Consider the following 15,917-nt stretch of genomic DNA (forward strand, 5'->3'; position numbering starts at 1 on the left):
CACACTCGGCTGCGAATCGCTCCAGTGAGAGCTGAAGGTCATGGCCTGACGAAGCTAACAGAACCACATCATCCGCAAAAAGCAGAGACCCGATTCTGAGGTCGCCAAATTGGACACCCTCAACACCCTGGCTCCGCCTAGAAATTCTGTCCATAAAAGTTAGGAACAGAATCGGTGACAAAGGGCAGCCCTGACGGAGTCCAACTCTCACCGGAAACGTATCCGACTTACTGCCGGCAATGCGGACCAAACTCTGGCACCGGTCATACAGAGACCGAACGGCCCCTATCAAGGGGTCCAGCACTCCATATTCCCGGAGCACCCCCCACAGGACTCCACGAGGGACACGGTCGAACGCTTTCTCCAAGTCCACAAAACACATGTAGACTGGTTGGGCAAACTCCCATATACCCTCCAGGATCCTGCCGAGGGTATAGAGCTGGTCCACTGTTCCACGGCCAGGACGAACGCCACACTGCACCTCCTGAATCCGAGGCTCGATTATCCGACGGATCCTCCTCTCCAATACCCCCGAATAGACCTTACCAGGGAGGCTGAGGAGTGTGATACCCCTATAGTTGGAACACACCCTCCGGTCCCCCTTTTTAAAGAGGGGGACCACCACCCCAATCTGCCAGTCCAGAGTCACTGTCCCCGATGTCCACGCGATGCTGCAGAGGCGTGTCAGCCAAGACAGCCCTACAACATCCAGAGACTTGAGAAACTCAGGACGGACCTCATCCACCCCTGGGGCCTTGCCACCGAGGAGCTTTTTGACCACCTCGGCAACCTCAGCCCCAGAAATGGGAGGCCCCGTCTCCGAGCTCTCCGACTCTGCCTCTTCCGAGCACGTGTTGGTAGGATTGAGGAGTTCCTCAAAGTACTCCCCCCACCGACTCACAACATCCCTAGTTGAGATCAGCAAAGCCCCGTCCCCACTGTACACAGTGTTGACTGTGAGCCGCTTCCCCCCCCTGAGGCGCCGGATGGTGGACCAGAATCTCTTCGAGGCCGTCTGGAAATCGTTCTCCATGGTCTCACCGAACTCCTCCCAGGCCCGAGTTTTTGCGTCAGCAACCGCCGCAGCCCGTCTGGCCTGCCGGTACCTATCAGCTGCTTCCAGGGTCCCACTGGCCAAAAAGGCTCGATAGGACTCCTTCTTCAGCTTGACGGCTTCCCTCACCACTGGTGTCCACTAGCAGGTTCGAGGGTTGCCGCCACGACAGGCACCGACCACCTTATGGCCACAACTCCGATCAGCTGCCTCGGCAATGGAGTCACGGAACATGGCCCATTCGGACTCAATGTCCCCCACCTCCCCCGGGATATGGTTGAAGCTCTGCCGGAGGTGAGAGTTAAAGCTCCTCCTGACGGGGGATTCTGACAAACGCTCCCAGCAGACCCTCACAATATGTTCGGGCCTGCCAGGTCTGATCGGCATCCTCCCCCACCAGCGGAGCCAACTCACCATCAGGTGGTGATCAGTTGACAGCTCCGCCCCTCTCTTCACCCGAGTGTCCAGGACATACGGCCGCAAGTCCGATGATACAACCACAAAGTCGATCATCGAACTGCGGCCAAGGGTGTCCTGGTGCCAAGTGCACATATGGACACCCTTATGCCTGAACATGGTGTTCGTTATGGACAGTCCATGACCAGCACAGAAGTCCAACAACATAACACCACTCTGATTCAGATCGGGGGGGCCGTTCTTCCCAATCACACCCCTCCAGGTCTCACTGTCATTGCCCACGTGAGCATTGAAGTCCCCCAGCAGAACGAGGGAGTCTCCGGTAGAAGCATTCTCCAGTGCCTCCCCCAGAGACTCCAAAAAGGGTGGGTACTCTGAACTGCTGTTTGGCGCATAGGCACAAACAACAGTCAGGACCCGTCCCCCCACCCGAAGGCGGAGGAAGGCTACCCTCTCGTTCACTGGGGTAAACCCCAAAGTACTGGCACACAGCCGGGGGGCAATAAGTATGCCCACACCTGCTCTGCGCCTCTCACCACGGGCAACTCCAGAGTGGAAGAGAGTCCAACCCCTCTCAAGAGGACTGGTTCCAGAGCCCAAGCTGTGCGTCGAGGTGAGTCCGACTATATCTAGCCGGAACCGCTCAGCCTCGCGCACCAGCTCTGGCTCCTTCCCCATCAGAGAGGTGACATTCCACGTCCCAAGAGCTAGCTTCAGTAGCCAAGATCAGACTGCCAAGGCCTCCGCCTTCGGCTGCTACCCAGCTCACATAAAGTTATTGCACACCATATAGACCACATAGATTATTGCAGTCGGTTAGCCAGACTGACTGACTGCCACCCGTCCTACAGTCCCTCTGTCCTTCTGTTACAGAAGGATAGGCTCAGGTTGAAGACTTGTTGTAGTGGCTCCCCGAGTTCAGCAGCGCAGGTCCTGAGGAGCCGTGGAGACACCTCATCAGGTCCTGCTGCCTTCCGGGGCCAGGGCTTCCTCAGTTGTTCCCTATATGTGAGGAGAAGAATCTTAAATTCTGTTCTTAATTTAACAGGGAGCCAATGAAGAGAAGCTAAAACTGGAGAAACATGATCTCTCCTGTTAGTTCTCATCAAAACTCTGGCTGCAGCATTTTGGATCAGCTGGAGGCTTTTCAGAGAATATGTGGGACAGCCCGATAATAAGGAATTACAGTAGTCCAATCTTGAAGTAACAAATGCATGAACTAGTTTAATGTGGTCTATATGGTGTGCAATAACTTTACTTTCCTCTGTATACTTAAATTTATAAAGTGGAATGGGAGGTAGAGCCTTCAGTTATCAGGCCCCTCTCTTGTGGAATAAGCTGCCAGTAAATGTCCAGGAAGCAGACACCCTTTCCACTTTTAAGATTAGGCTTAAAACATTCCTTTTTTGATAAAGCTTATAGTTAGGGATGGCTCAGGTGATCCTGAAACATCCCATAGTTAAGCTGCTATAGGCTTAGACTGCTGGGGGACCTCATCTGTCACACCTTTCCTCACTTTGCTCTCTTCTCCCTGTTTAATTTCTCAAATGATTTTATGTACCTGTGACATTATTGTGGTTATTAACTTGTGTTTCCCTGGATGGCCACCCTTCCTGAGTCTGGTTCTGCCAGAGGTTTCTTCCTGTTAAAAAGGAGTCGTTCCTTTCCTTTCCTGTCGCCTCAGGCATGCTCAGGACGGGAGATTGGACTGAAGACAAGTTTCGATGCAATCTGTTGGTTTCCATAGCTAGGATATTATTTTTTGAATTGGCTCTATATGAATGAATTGGATTATGATTACAATGAATTGGGGAAGGGGATACTATAGATATAACTGGCCATATTAGGTCATTAGAAAATATAATGTGAAATCACTGTAAATTATGGGGAAAACCAGGTCTACACTGGTCCAAATTTAAAAGTCTGACAGTGTATTAAGCAGACATGTTTTAATTATTTCATCCAGCTTTAACTTAATGGTCTGAGAAAGTACACCTCAAAGGGCCTTGCCTTGGAGCAAGATGAAGATTAAACTTTGGTGTAGAACAAAAGTGAAGACATCATTGGAAAGGTCTTGACCAAGGGGGTAACATATGTCAGTATGGAAATTGTGGGCTGCTCCTGCTCCTCAAAGGTGACCTTTGAACCTTGAACCTGAGACACTTTTGACGGCTTACAGAGCAGCAACAAAATGGGCTACAGACCAGTTGTAAACAGTTTTGGAAAGCTCTTACTACCATCACCTGTGGGGCACCTGTAGGGGGCGCCACTAAATAGGGTCAAAACCCAGAAAAAATGTGATTTCACCCCTTTAACTATAAGCAAGATCAAATCTGACCAAACAGATGTGCTTCCCAACCCCAAAACCTATTATAAGTCTGAAAGTTTCCTGTCCACAATTTCACATATTAGAGGAAACACATTCGAACTACAAAACATATGGCTCATAAATTGTAGTTTTTATATTGTGCTTCCAGGTTAGGGTCAGGGTTACGAAATTAGGGCTTAAAAAACATTCTTCAGATGATAATATAATAAGTATAATATAATATGTACATTGATGTCGTACATATTATGCCATAATATGAGAATCCGTTGGTGTTCAACAGGTGCCAACCTTTTGTCTATTGCTCTTTATATGATAATAAATCTGATTTTAATCTTAACTTTTGGTAGCTACCAAGATGGTGTTTTCCAAAGTTTTTCATTGTTACAGTGATACAATGAATCTCCTATGTCTTGTCATTTTTCAGGTATCAGAGCATGAGATGGATCACATTATTGCTCAAACCAAAAACAAGGACAAATTGAACCGAAACAGACACTCATCTCATTCCCAAGGTCTTATCTTTATCTACACTTTTTGACAAACTCCTTTTTTATTCATTCTCACACTTGAATCATTTAATGTAATTTTACAGATGTCCGTTTCACAATACCAGCTTAATGTTCAGCAGCATGGCTACGGTGCACAAAATATTTTCTATGCTTTGCGTGTGTGATCTCATTAGGGTTCAACCCCTCTGGCTGTAATCTATAGGTTTGTCCGATAAGAGCCCCCAGCCCACTGTGAAGGACAGGCAGGGAAACATCTCCCCTTCACTCAGCTGGACCATGAAGAGATTCCTTGAGCCTGTCATTCGAGTGAGTATACATTTAATACTGATGTTTTATAGAGTACACAATTCCTTTCTCTTGATTCTTTGCAGTCTTTGCACTCTTCCATTTCCATTTCCAGTGAAATATATCTTTGACTCATGATGAAGCACGCTTTGTTCACAAAACAAAATATTTATTTCTGTGTTTTTAACTTGTCTTCACAATATTCTTATCTGCTTTCTATGATTACATGACAGTTTTTAATCAAAGACCAAAGTCAAACTGAATTACATTTACTCTTTCATATATTAGACATAAGTTGTAACCATTTTGTTCTGCTTTGCTGTGTATTATAAAGCAAAATTAAAAAAATTTAAAGTTGGCCCTCCAATTAGCAAGAGTGATCAAGGTGGGTTCAAATAAGCTTGGGAAACTGAAAGCCAAATACAGACTAGTGCCAGTCACAGAACAAAATCTGTTTGGTTTGGTTTTTGTTTTCTCTTTCAACTTTTGTAACTTTTGTATTTGTAACTCTCAAAAGGGGAAATTAAACTGTTTTACTGGATCCATATATATTTCACTATTTACAAATATGTATTGTTATATGCCAAAAAATATATGACATTTAGAACAATGTTCAAACATGGATCTAGTGTTAGTTATCTAGTGGTTGCACACCCACTGGTTGTGGTCCAAAACCAGAACATTATATATATCACAACATCAGTTTAGATGGATAACTATTTTATGTTATTAAACAATTATTCATATTTCTAAATTCTCAATGGTCATCTTTGAGAAGTACTTTAAACCTGTTAAATTGTGGTTTTAATCCTCGCTTCACTTTTTATCCTTGTCATTATCAAAACATTGAGCAGGGGTCCCTGAGCTCAGAGACAGAGTTGTCCCAGTACTTCTCCCAGGATCTTTCCAGCCACTCATTCCAGTCTGAATCCATACTGAAGAGCTCAATCTGTGATGAAGTGCTCCACCAGCAGGGCTGCAGTACCTCAGTGCATGACAATTCATCACGACCACACAGTAAATTTTTCTATTCTTATAGAGCCATGTAAATGACAAAAAAAAAATCTGTTAAATGTTTTTGTCAACATAAGCATTTAATCTGCATGTTGTTCTCAACATTCACTCATTCTCTAGCAGAAATGGAGAGAGACCCTGTGTACAACTCATCACAAGACAAGACTTCTGTCCTTCCCAATCAGCACGTAGAACCATTTTGCCCAATCATTACTGCCTCTAGCCCTGCTTCAGTACGAAGCCCACTGCTCTGCCAGCGACAGGTGATATGTTTGGAAGATGAGCTCAATGATAATGAGGACTCTGAAGTCAGTGAGCCCGAGCCACTAAAGTCCAAAGTTGATGAACTTGCTCCAAGTTTGCTCCAGGTCCTTTCCAATTCCACACTATGTGGAGAAAACCCAAGTATTGCTGCAGGGTTGAGTCCCCAACAGCTTTATGGGAAGGGAAATGCTTGTGATCTTGTGGGTGTGTGCACAATAGACACAGTGACCCTGAAAAGAAGTGAGGAAGAATCATTTGGGCTTGACCTAGAGATTATGTCATCTCCTCTGAAAGTTATTGTTGCTGGGCTAAAGCCTGGCAGTGCAGCAGAGTGGGTACGTTTGATTCATCCTTTATCCACACCATTATGCCAAATCTCTTCGTTATTTATTTGTTTAAATTATAACGGTAATTGAGAATTGAGCAGTACTGGGTTTATCACTCTATCACTAAATTTGATGTATATTGCTGTTGTTCCTAGGACTCTACAGGCAAACTCTGTCCTGGAGATGAGATTGTCAAAATTTGTGATAAAATAGTGTGCTCCTCTGGCTATCAGGAAATTTGTGAGCTCATGGAAAATCTTCCAATGACACTGTCCTTGGAAGTCAGGAGATCAGTCCCAGGTAAGACCTTGATTAAGACTTTCAAAATAACTGAGATGAGGTCCATTTTAAGGGTTAATTTGGTGGTCTGGTTGCATTATAGGATGTTAAGCATGTCTACATGACACAAAAACATATTTTGCTAAAACGTCAGACTTTCAAAGCTAATGTAAACATGTCAGTTCACCCAAAATGTACAAATCAAGCTTCTCAAACTAGATAACTACACCCAGAGACTGAGCTTGGGGTTCACTGAGTTTGGGAATCATTCCTGCAGGTATATTAGGGCTGTAGCGATACACTTATCTCACAATACGATACACGATATTCAGCTCACGATATGATAAGATACACGATATTTGGCCAACGATACAATTCGATACGATATAATTCAATACACTTACAGAATTTTCTGAAAGATTTAAAAGGGACAGAGAGATGTTGGTTACATCTTCTGAGTGTTACATTTACTTGGATTGAATTAATAGAACTTAAAACTAAAAACATCAATTACACAATATATGTGTCTGATTGGAGTCTACAGCTTTCAAATGCTGGACTAAATGAATCAAAGATGTGTTGAGAAAATTTGTTCCATTTATTGAAAAAGTGCAAACTGTAGCTTACAAACCTTTGAAAAGTAAATAAAGTGGAGTATTACAATTAACAATGGAGAGTTAAGAAGTGCAGCAAGCGGCCTGTTCCAAATAGATTATTTGACAACTTTTTTAGCTTGACAATGAACATATGAGGTAGCCAGTCTAGCCACCAGGTAAGTAAACATAGTACCTTAAATTCTCAAATTTTAATTCAAGTAATTAAGAAGATTATTTAAACATTTAACTTCAAATGTACCCATCTTATCCGAGTAGTTTAAGGCCTGTAGGCCTACAAGTATGTGAGGTAGCCAGCAGAAAAGAAAAATAAACCATGGTAGTCAATAATTCAAGTCTATAGGAGCAACAATTAAGCCAATTTAAAATTGTACCCATCTTAGCAGATTAGTTTAAGGCCTTAAGTGAACGTCTAAACAGAAACTCTACTCTCCACATAACTGCAGACCAAGTGATCTACATTCTCTCCAGATTTTTGTTCAGGAATAGAATCTGATCGACGTGCTCTGGGTAAAGTGTACTTCTCTGAGCAGTGATGATACCCCGGCAGTGGAAAAGACCCTCTCTGAGGAAACACTAGTGCCAGGGACACAGAGGTACCTTTTAGCAAGCTGTGACAAGAGTGAATACTCTTGCCAGTGGACAAGACAGACTTGGATTCCTGGGTGGAGGATGCTGACCTTCAAATAATTAAACAAAAACACATTACTTATAGTTAAGCACATTCCATAATTCCTACACAGAGTTTCATACAACACAATGCGCTTCACTGGATAACAATAGGTAATACTGACTGTGACTCCTCTCCTTCCATGAATTGCTCTCCTTCATCTACAGCCTCTCCTTTAGATGCCATCCCCTGATCATCAGCGCAAGCATTTCCTGTCCCTTCGTCATCCACACTCCAAAGTGACTAAATTAAATAAGTCAACATGAAATGAAATTCATGACCTTTTACTGTAATAAATCTTTTAATTACTATATTTACACCTGTTAAAGGGGAACTCCGGTATTTTTAAACCTAGACCTTATTTCTGGCATGAAATACGTTTATCTACTACTACTACTACTACTGAAATAAAGACAGATGATGCCTTATTTAGAGGCCGCATCGTCCTTGCCCCATTAACTCCGTTATATGGATATACGCCGATCGCGAGTTTTGTAAATAGCTTTCGAAGGACACCGACTTTCGCCAAACTGTTCTCGGTGAGTAAATAAACGTATTTCATGCCAGAAATAAGGTCTAGGTTTAAAAATACTGGAGATCCCATTTAAAATGATAGTATTTATGCTTTTTAAACTAATTAATATTTATCTATTTTAAACTGTTAATGTTGTAAGATTTGCCTTTTAAACTTTGAACATTGTATTATTTAGGCCTATGCTTTCTCTCACTAAGAGATGGCAGATAGGGTACAAGGCCAAGGGTTAAACCTAGCAGTATCCATCACTGCCTTACCTTTGATAACTGCATGCTCAGTCTTGCAGGCTCTAAAATCAGTCCATCATAAACTTCCTGTCTTTCATTCTCAGTCAGGAAGGGAAGACTTTTGAATCTTGGATCCATCGCTGAACATGCATGGAGAGTTGCCTTGAGGTCAGTGTACCTCTTCTGAAGATCCCCAGCCATGGCAGCCTTCATCTCTTTTATGACTGCAGAGTCACCTTCAGTTGGTTTCAGTCCATTGATCAGTGTGTCCTGGAGGGGAGCAATGACTGACACTGTGGGGGTTTTCTCCTTGGACATGTGTAGCCTCCTTGGACATGTGTAGCCTCCTTCATGGGCTTCAGCGCGCTGACTACTTCTTCAGCTGTTGTCACGTCTGACTCAGTCAGTGTGCACAGATCCTTCTCGGTCTTCCTGACTTCACTCGAGAGCAGGGCTGCACAGATGGCCGGTTGTTGCTCCAGGAATCTTTGTCATGCGCACTATTCCACCTGTAGTTAAATAGAATAAATAAACTTTATTTATAGACCTATCGTGCCCTTCACACATCACAGCATAGATACACAGAATGCTGCTTTACATAAATGACAAAACAAATTGGTTATAAAAAATAAAATAAACTATTGAAAATTAACCACACACTCACCTGGTAACTACATCCGTCTTCAGCTTGTGCTCTGGTAGTCGTAGGAGCTTCTGTTTCTCTTTCAGCATATGGTTGGCTGTGGTGCTCCGTCTGAAGAAATTCACAATGCGTCTCACCCTTCCCAGCAGGCGTGCGACTGCTATGATTTTGAGGGCACGTTGTGCAACCAGATTTAGGGTGTGAGCATAGTATTTGAAATGAAGTGTGAATGTGGCCTTCTCAGCTGCAATTGTCATATTTGACGCATTGTCAGTGACGATTACTGGATTACTGGTGTTTTCCATCACCGAATACGGTCTCAAATCCTGACAAATAAAGTAGGAAATAGACCTTGGTGAAGCAAATGAAAACTTGTGGGAACAACTGCCATCAATATCCAGCATGGTTTGTTTTGGGTCACGCCGCAGCTTCTTGGGGTCCTCCCTTAGCATTACCTTGTCCGGGTGATGACGTTTTAGGTGGGCTCGTAGGTTGGTGGTATTTCCTGAGTATTTCACGTTTGTATGACACAGTTTGCTAACCACGATGCTCCTGTCTAAGTTGTCACTTTCCTTCTTCTTTTTAAACCCAAAGTGTTCCCACACATCTGCTTTTAAGCATAAAGGTGCTGGATTTATATTCGCTGCCATTTTCTTGAATCTACTTGCTCTGACTCCGTAAAAAGGAGGAGGTAGACTTCAGCGTGTTTGTAAAGAGAGTATCTAAACGGGTAACTTGCTCTACAGCGACACTAATGGCTGGCTGACCAAATTGCTCCTCCTGCAAACGGGTAAACACGGAGATTTGAATTGGACTTTTGTATCGATACTCGTGGCTTACAAATCGATACTTTCTTGGAAAACAAAATATCGATTTATATAGCAGAATCGATCAAATTGCACAGCCCTAATGTATATGCATGCTAAATTAGACTCGGATAGGCCAAGGCACTCTGTACATGCTCCAAAGTTCCATCTTTATGTAAAAAAAAAAAAAAAGCAATATGTTGTAAAAAGCATCTGAAAATCAGCCCATTAAGACTATGTGTCAACTGATGATCACTTAAAGCATTTCCAGACTGTCAATCTGCTATAATAAAATCCTGATTATATAACCGCAGTCTCATCTGACAAAATCACCATTCAAGTAACTCAAATTAAATTCAGCTATAATTATGAGGTGGGTGAAAGCGTATTAGCCTCTTATGGGTTTCCAATTAATGGACAGATGATAGTGGGTTGAAAACCAAATGAAAAAAAATGTTGCTTGTAGTTAATGTTAATTGGTCACACAAATTAAGCCCACTTACACAATCTTAAACAATGACAGAGCCAAAGAGCTAAACCTGTTTTTCAATAAGTTCAGCTCAGCTCAACACTCAGCTTGCTCCTCTCCTGCCTCCAGCTACACAGACCTCACACCCTACCTGTACCCACATCCTCCCTAAAACACCTCCATAATGTCACCATGCACATCAGTCATGGATGTTAACACAGCCTCACCAACATCTTCCCCCACATCAGGACATGCTGAGACATCCCCTGTCTCCCCCTCCAGCCTGTCTGTCTCCAGCAGTTTGGTGAAGAGGGAGCTGAGAGAATGAACCAGAACAAGACTGCGGGTCCAGATGGTGTCAGCTCCAGGGTCTGGCAGACCTGTACAGAACAGCTATATGGGATTCTACAGCACCTCTTCAACCTAAACCTGAGTCAGGAGAATGTTCCTGTGCTGTGGAAGACATCCTGCCTCATTCCAGTACCTGAAAAATCTCATCCATCTGCCCTCAGTGACTACAGAGCAGTTGCCCTCAAATCCCATGTCATGAAAGTTCTGCAGAGACTGTTAGTGGCTTACTACAGTAGGCAGATAAACACGCCTTGGGACCCGCTATAGTTTGCTAATTATCCTAGGGTTGGTGATGAAGATATAATCATCTACCTGGTTCAGTGAGCCCATTCTCATCTGAACAAAGCAGGCAGCACAATGAGGATCATGTTCTTTGTTTTCTCCAGTGCTTTTAATGCAATTCAGCTTGCAGCTCGTCATCTAAGAATCTGCAAAAAATATAGGTCTATGCCCTAACAACCGTCTGGATTATAGAATACCTCACAAACAGAGCACAGTTTGTGAGACTGAAGGAGTGTGTGTCTGAGAAGGTGGTCAGCAGCACAGGAGCACCACAGGGGACTGTACTCTTACCATTTCCCTTCACTTTGTACATCTCAGGCTTCCAGTACGACTCCTGTCATCTCCAGAAATACTCAGATGAATCTGCAGCTGTTGGGCGTATCAGTGATGCACAAGAGTGTCTCCATCCTAGGTTAAAAAGGTGAAGGTGGTAGAAGTCTACAGATACCTGGGACTACAAGAAGGGACATAACACAATGTAAATCTTAAAGGAGCTACACCAAGATGTTACATATCTTCTAGAAGTCTGTTGTGGAGAGCACAACAGAAAGCAGCATCAGAGCCAGAGACTCAAAGAAACTGAACAAACTGATAAAGAAGGCTGGCTCTGTGCTGGGGAGTGCTCTGGAGCCAACTGGAGACTGGAAGAAGACTGCTCACCCTCTATAAAACATAATGATGAAACAACAATGTGTTCAGTCAGAGGCTTTCTTCAAACTCCTCTGCAATAAACAATGGTACAGGAGGTCATTTCTGCCAGCAGCAATAGCTATGTGCAACAACTGCTTATGACTGTTACTCACCATTAATTACTAATAAAAGAAAGAATTACGTACGGTAACATCATACTTTCCCTTTGCGATTATCAAAGTATTCTTTTTTTCCATTTTATTTTAATTTAATATCATTTCATGTCTGTCCCTTTTATGCTGACCAAGATGAAGGGTCAACCCTCCCTCATTCCCTCCCCCAAAGTAATCTGTAAGCCTCTGACTTTCTATCCATGGTGATTATCTTATGCACTATATTTTACTGACACTAGATTTACCCTGTAGTTTCACTCCATGTATGCTAACTATGTCTCAACTGCGGTCATCTTTTTGCACTAGTGTTGTTCTTAATGCAACATCAACATTGCTGTGGAGCTATATTTTCTTGGTCACCAATAGAGGTAACAATAACAACTTGTTATTCCTTATTAATTACTTTATTACTTATAAATTTTTTAAAAACTTTTCCATACCTACCTATCAGTTGAAAATGGCTGTTTAAAGCTTGTACATAATTGAACAGGGATTCAGTTACAGGTTGTTATAATAAAAGGAAAATGGGCAATTTCTCAGACTCTACCTTCTCCATACTGAAAACTTAAAATTGATAAACACATAATTCCTGTCATACTGGCCAACCCATTCAGGGTGTACGTCACTACTCGCCAAATGGCAGCTGGGATAGGATCCAGCCCCACCCACAAGCCCAGAAATGTATTAAGGGAGTAGAGGAAATGGATGGATGGATAATTCCTGTCATCCACTTTTTTATGTTATTTGACACATCCATGTGACCTCGGGGAGCATGCAACAGCAATGTCTGTCTATGTCTAGTCATTTACCATTATTTTCTGTCTGTAGGGTGATATAAATCAAGCACCTCTGATGCAATTTATAATGTAGTATGTAGTTAGTGTTCTCCAGCTTGCCTGCATGATCTCCTTATTTAATGAATCTCGTGTTAAAAAAGTGAGGCCATAAGATACATTAGTCCATTCCATGCTAAATATTTGATAGTAGCAATTTACAACATCGTTGATAATGTGATAATGATAATGTAGTTGACTTTGGCTCTCATTTAACTTAGTTAGTTGTCCATAAAAGCCCATTTCACCCTGTGATGAACTAAGTTTATTATTGCTCCTATTTACCAATATTTTATGATTTAGATTTTTTCCGGGGCTGCACCTTATCTGTGTAATTTAGTCTACAAAAACCTTTTAATTGAAGAATAGACTGACCAGATGCTCAGTGCATCAGTGTTATGCATTGCCCTGCATAATGAATTATAGTTCTGCATAGTTATAAGTTCTACTGTACATTTGCTTATATATAACCTCACTGTGCACTGAGAATGTGAAAAAGTACATTATAAAATCAAATAATTTGTTTATCATCATTACCCCTTCAATCAGTCTTGACTAAATTGCTTGCTTTTTATATCTGGTCCCAGTTGTAGATGAACTATCCAGTTTAATAATGTCATCAGGGAGCCATGGCGGATCCACCCGACTGAACACAGCTCAATTTCTTCAGGAGTTATCTGATGAAGTAATATGTGCAAACCAAGAAAATTCCAACAACACAAAACAAACAGACCATGACTTTCAAATACCCATGAAAAATATTGACCATTTTTTTTATCAGAAGTGAGCACCTGTTGTGATGCATCTGCACACATCAAACTCCCTTTCAAAACATTATCTAACAAACCTGTATCCTCCTGTTCAAGTCAACATACAGTAACCCTGTCTGAGGAAGCTGGCAATTCCTTTCAAGTCCAACCCAGTTCCCTGGACCAGTCCACCTTACATGCAAGAAATGAGAAATGTCTGGAAAGACCCTATGCTGGTTCTAAAAGTATGTATCCCACAAATGGAGACAGTGATTAAAAGAGTGACTCTAACATTGAAAGCATTCCAATGCTAAGCAAGATGGCTGATGGTACTCTCCATGGGTCTAACCTTCTGCTAGTGGACAGTCTCATTTAAACCAGTTGCCTTTTTAGTGTGTAAGCAATCAAATTAACCTGAATCAGGCCTCCATTTTGTCTGAGTCTTCCCATATTGTCTCACTAACAAACAAAGAGAATCCTGTTGCAACAACCTTGTACTCTCAGCTTTATCAGTTAGAAGGGGTTTCCTCTTCATAGCCACCTTGTCATACTTCCACCAGAATAGGACCTGTATCAGCTACAGAGTGCCCTGTTAACTGTGCCACAGTTGATGTATGCCAAGCATACAGCAACCAAAGCCTAACATCTCAACCAGATACAAACATCATCTTTCAGGCTACTACTGCAAATATGCATGCAAATGGCTTACAGAGCTCAGATTCATCAAGGAATCTGAATAAACAAACACCTTCGATTGGATCTGACATCTTAAATTCAAGTGTCAGATCAGATACAGGAGTTTCTCCATCAATGACAAACAAGAAAAAAGGTCATTTAAACCCTGTTGTGTGCGCCTTACATAAGAAGACATCTGGCCTAAAACAACTCCAGTTCTGTCTGGAGTAGTATATTTAAACTTCAGGTTAAAATGGGTCCTGCAAAATTAAAGGGCTTAAGTATTAAGAGTAAAAGCCAACCACATGATGAGACTCACAAAAAACATCCATGAGTGAAAACCCTTTTCATTGAAAAAGGCAACAAAATTTCAAACAGCTGCCGAGAATAGCTTTTTGAATGCTGGTATCCAGACTGATGGGAACAGTTACCATGGATTACCCGAGTGATCGATGGCAAATTGCTGACGAGAATGGATGTTCAGGAAGTACATTACAAACTGTACAACTGGCAAAGGAGAGGAATGTCCATTTAGGTTTCAAATCAACAGCCAAATCACACCCACCCGTCATTCAGAGAAAATTCATAGAACTTCAGCTGTCTTCATCATCTGGTATTTTATCACCAGTAATGAAATTCAATGAAACACTTATTTCAAAAGACACTAAAGACTGCAAGAATACAAGATTAGCATCTGTGTTTTCTCCCAACATTGCCTTATCTGGAGACTACAATCCCTTCTCTGTTCAACATAAAATAAAGTAATTTGAAAGCCTGGATTACTTTGACAAACCCGTGGCTAAAAGGAATGATGTTCATTCTTATACTCTGGCACATACAGCTTCTCTTAACCAAAAAATTGCTGGTTATATGGGCTTGGTTAATTCTGTTGACTGCAAGAGCCAGCAAAGAAATACTATATCTCAGACGATTGTCAAATTGCAGCCACGTCCTGCTCACACCTCCATGGTACACACCCTGAGCCTGGTTCTGCAAAGGAAACATGGCAGATTTCTCACCAGCAGGTTGCGGAAGCTCAGGGCTCTTAGTATGCCTGAATTAGAAAAACTATGCACAGTGGACTTCACCAGGGGACATGAGAGAGCTGTCATGAGATTGGATCCTGGCATCCACTCAACTGTTCCTACAAAAGCCAGAGTGACTTATCATTTTCCGCTATCTGCAACATAAAAATGGATGAGACCAGGGTAATCTGTTGTGATCCTGGATCTACTGACGAGGATCTTCAGGGGACACCAGAGACCAAACAGCCAGCCTGCTCCATCAGGTGGGAAGCTCACTTAATACTTGTATCTCTCTGTCTCTCTCCAGAAGTGGAGTAAGTCATTATGCTGGGTCAGTCATTATGTTTATGCATTTAGCAGACGCTTTTATCCAAAGCAACTTACAGGTAGGCAGATAAGGTAAGGGGGTCTTGCCTAAGGACCCCTGCTGGAGGTAGAAACTTTCAAGATTTGAACCCTGGTCTCCCACACGGAAGGTGGAAATCTGGCAGCTGGTTCCACAGAGAGGGGCCCCATTCTACTTTTAGAAACTCTGGGAACAACAAGTAAACTTGCAGTCTGAAAGTCAGGTGGACAATACACAGCAACAAGTAGAAGAGGTTTTTGTGATTTCCACTTTAGGTGGGAAAAAATCAGAATCAGAGATTCAAAAGAGCTAAAACTAATCTTGGTTTTCTGGATTTACTCCTTTTGTGTTTATTGATTTATTTAATTTGGGTGGTGTGGGAGCAGACAGTTATTATGGTGTTTTGGGGGTT

The 15,917-nt window shown here is 42.4% G+C and overlaps 1 protein-coding gene and 1 pseudogene across 1 annotated transcript in view; both read left to right on the plus strand.

Moving 5' to 3' along the window:
* Positions 1 to 12,239, plus strand: part of pdzd2 (PDZ domain containing 2) — a 58,326-nt gene extending 46,087 nt beyond the window's left edge. Inside the window, exons 16-21 of the mRNA XM_072388601.1 lie at positions 4,225 to 4,312; positions 4,512 to 4,615; positions 5,446 to 5,611; positions 5,729 to 6,207; positions 6,354 to 6,498; positions 10,690 to 12,239. Coding sequence (XP_072244702.1) covers positions 4,225 to 4,312; positions 4,512 to 4,615; positions 5,446 to 5,611; positions 5,729 to 6,207; positions 6,354 to 6,498; positions 10,690 to 10,769 — 1,062 coding nt within the window. The 3' untranslated portion in view covers positions 10,770 to 12,239. The remainder of the gene's footprint in view (positions 1 to 4,224; positions 4,313 to 4,511; positions 4,616 to 5,445; positions 5,612 to 5,728; positions 6,208 to 6,353; positions 6,499 to 10,689) is intronic.
* A 2,208-nt stretch (positions 12,240 to 14,447) lies between these two features.
* LOC140310328 (uncharacterized) lies at positions 14,448 to 15,421 on the plus strand (annotated as a pseudogene).
* The last annotated feature ends 496 nt before the right edge of the window (positions 15,422 to 15,917 follow it).

Source organism: Leuresthes tenuis, unplaced genomic scaffold, assembly GCF_036924035.1.
Source record: "Leuresthes tenuis unplaced genomic scaffold, fLeuTen1.0.hap1 SCAF_6, whole genome shotgun sequence".
Classification (NCBI taxonomy): domain Eukaryota; kingdom Metazoa; phylum Chordata; class Actinopteri; order Atheriniformes; family Atherinopsidae; genus Leuresthes; species Leuresthes tenuis.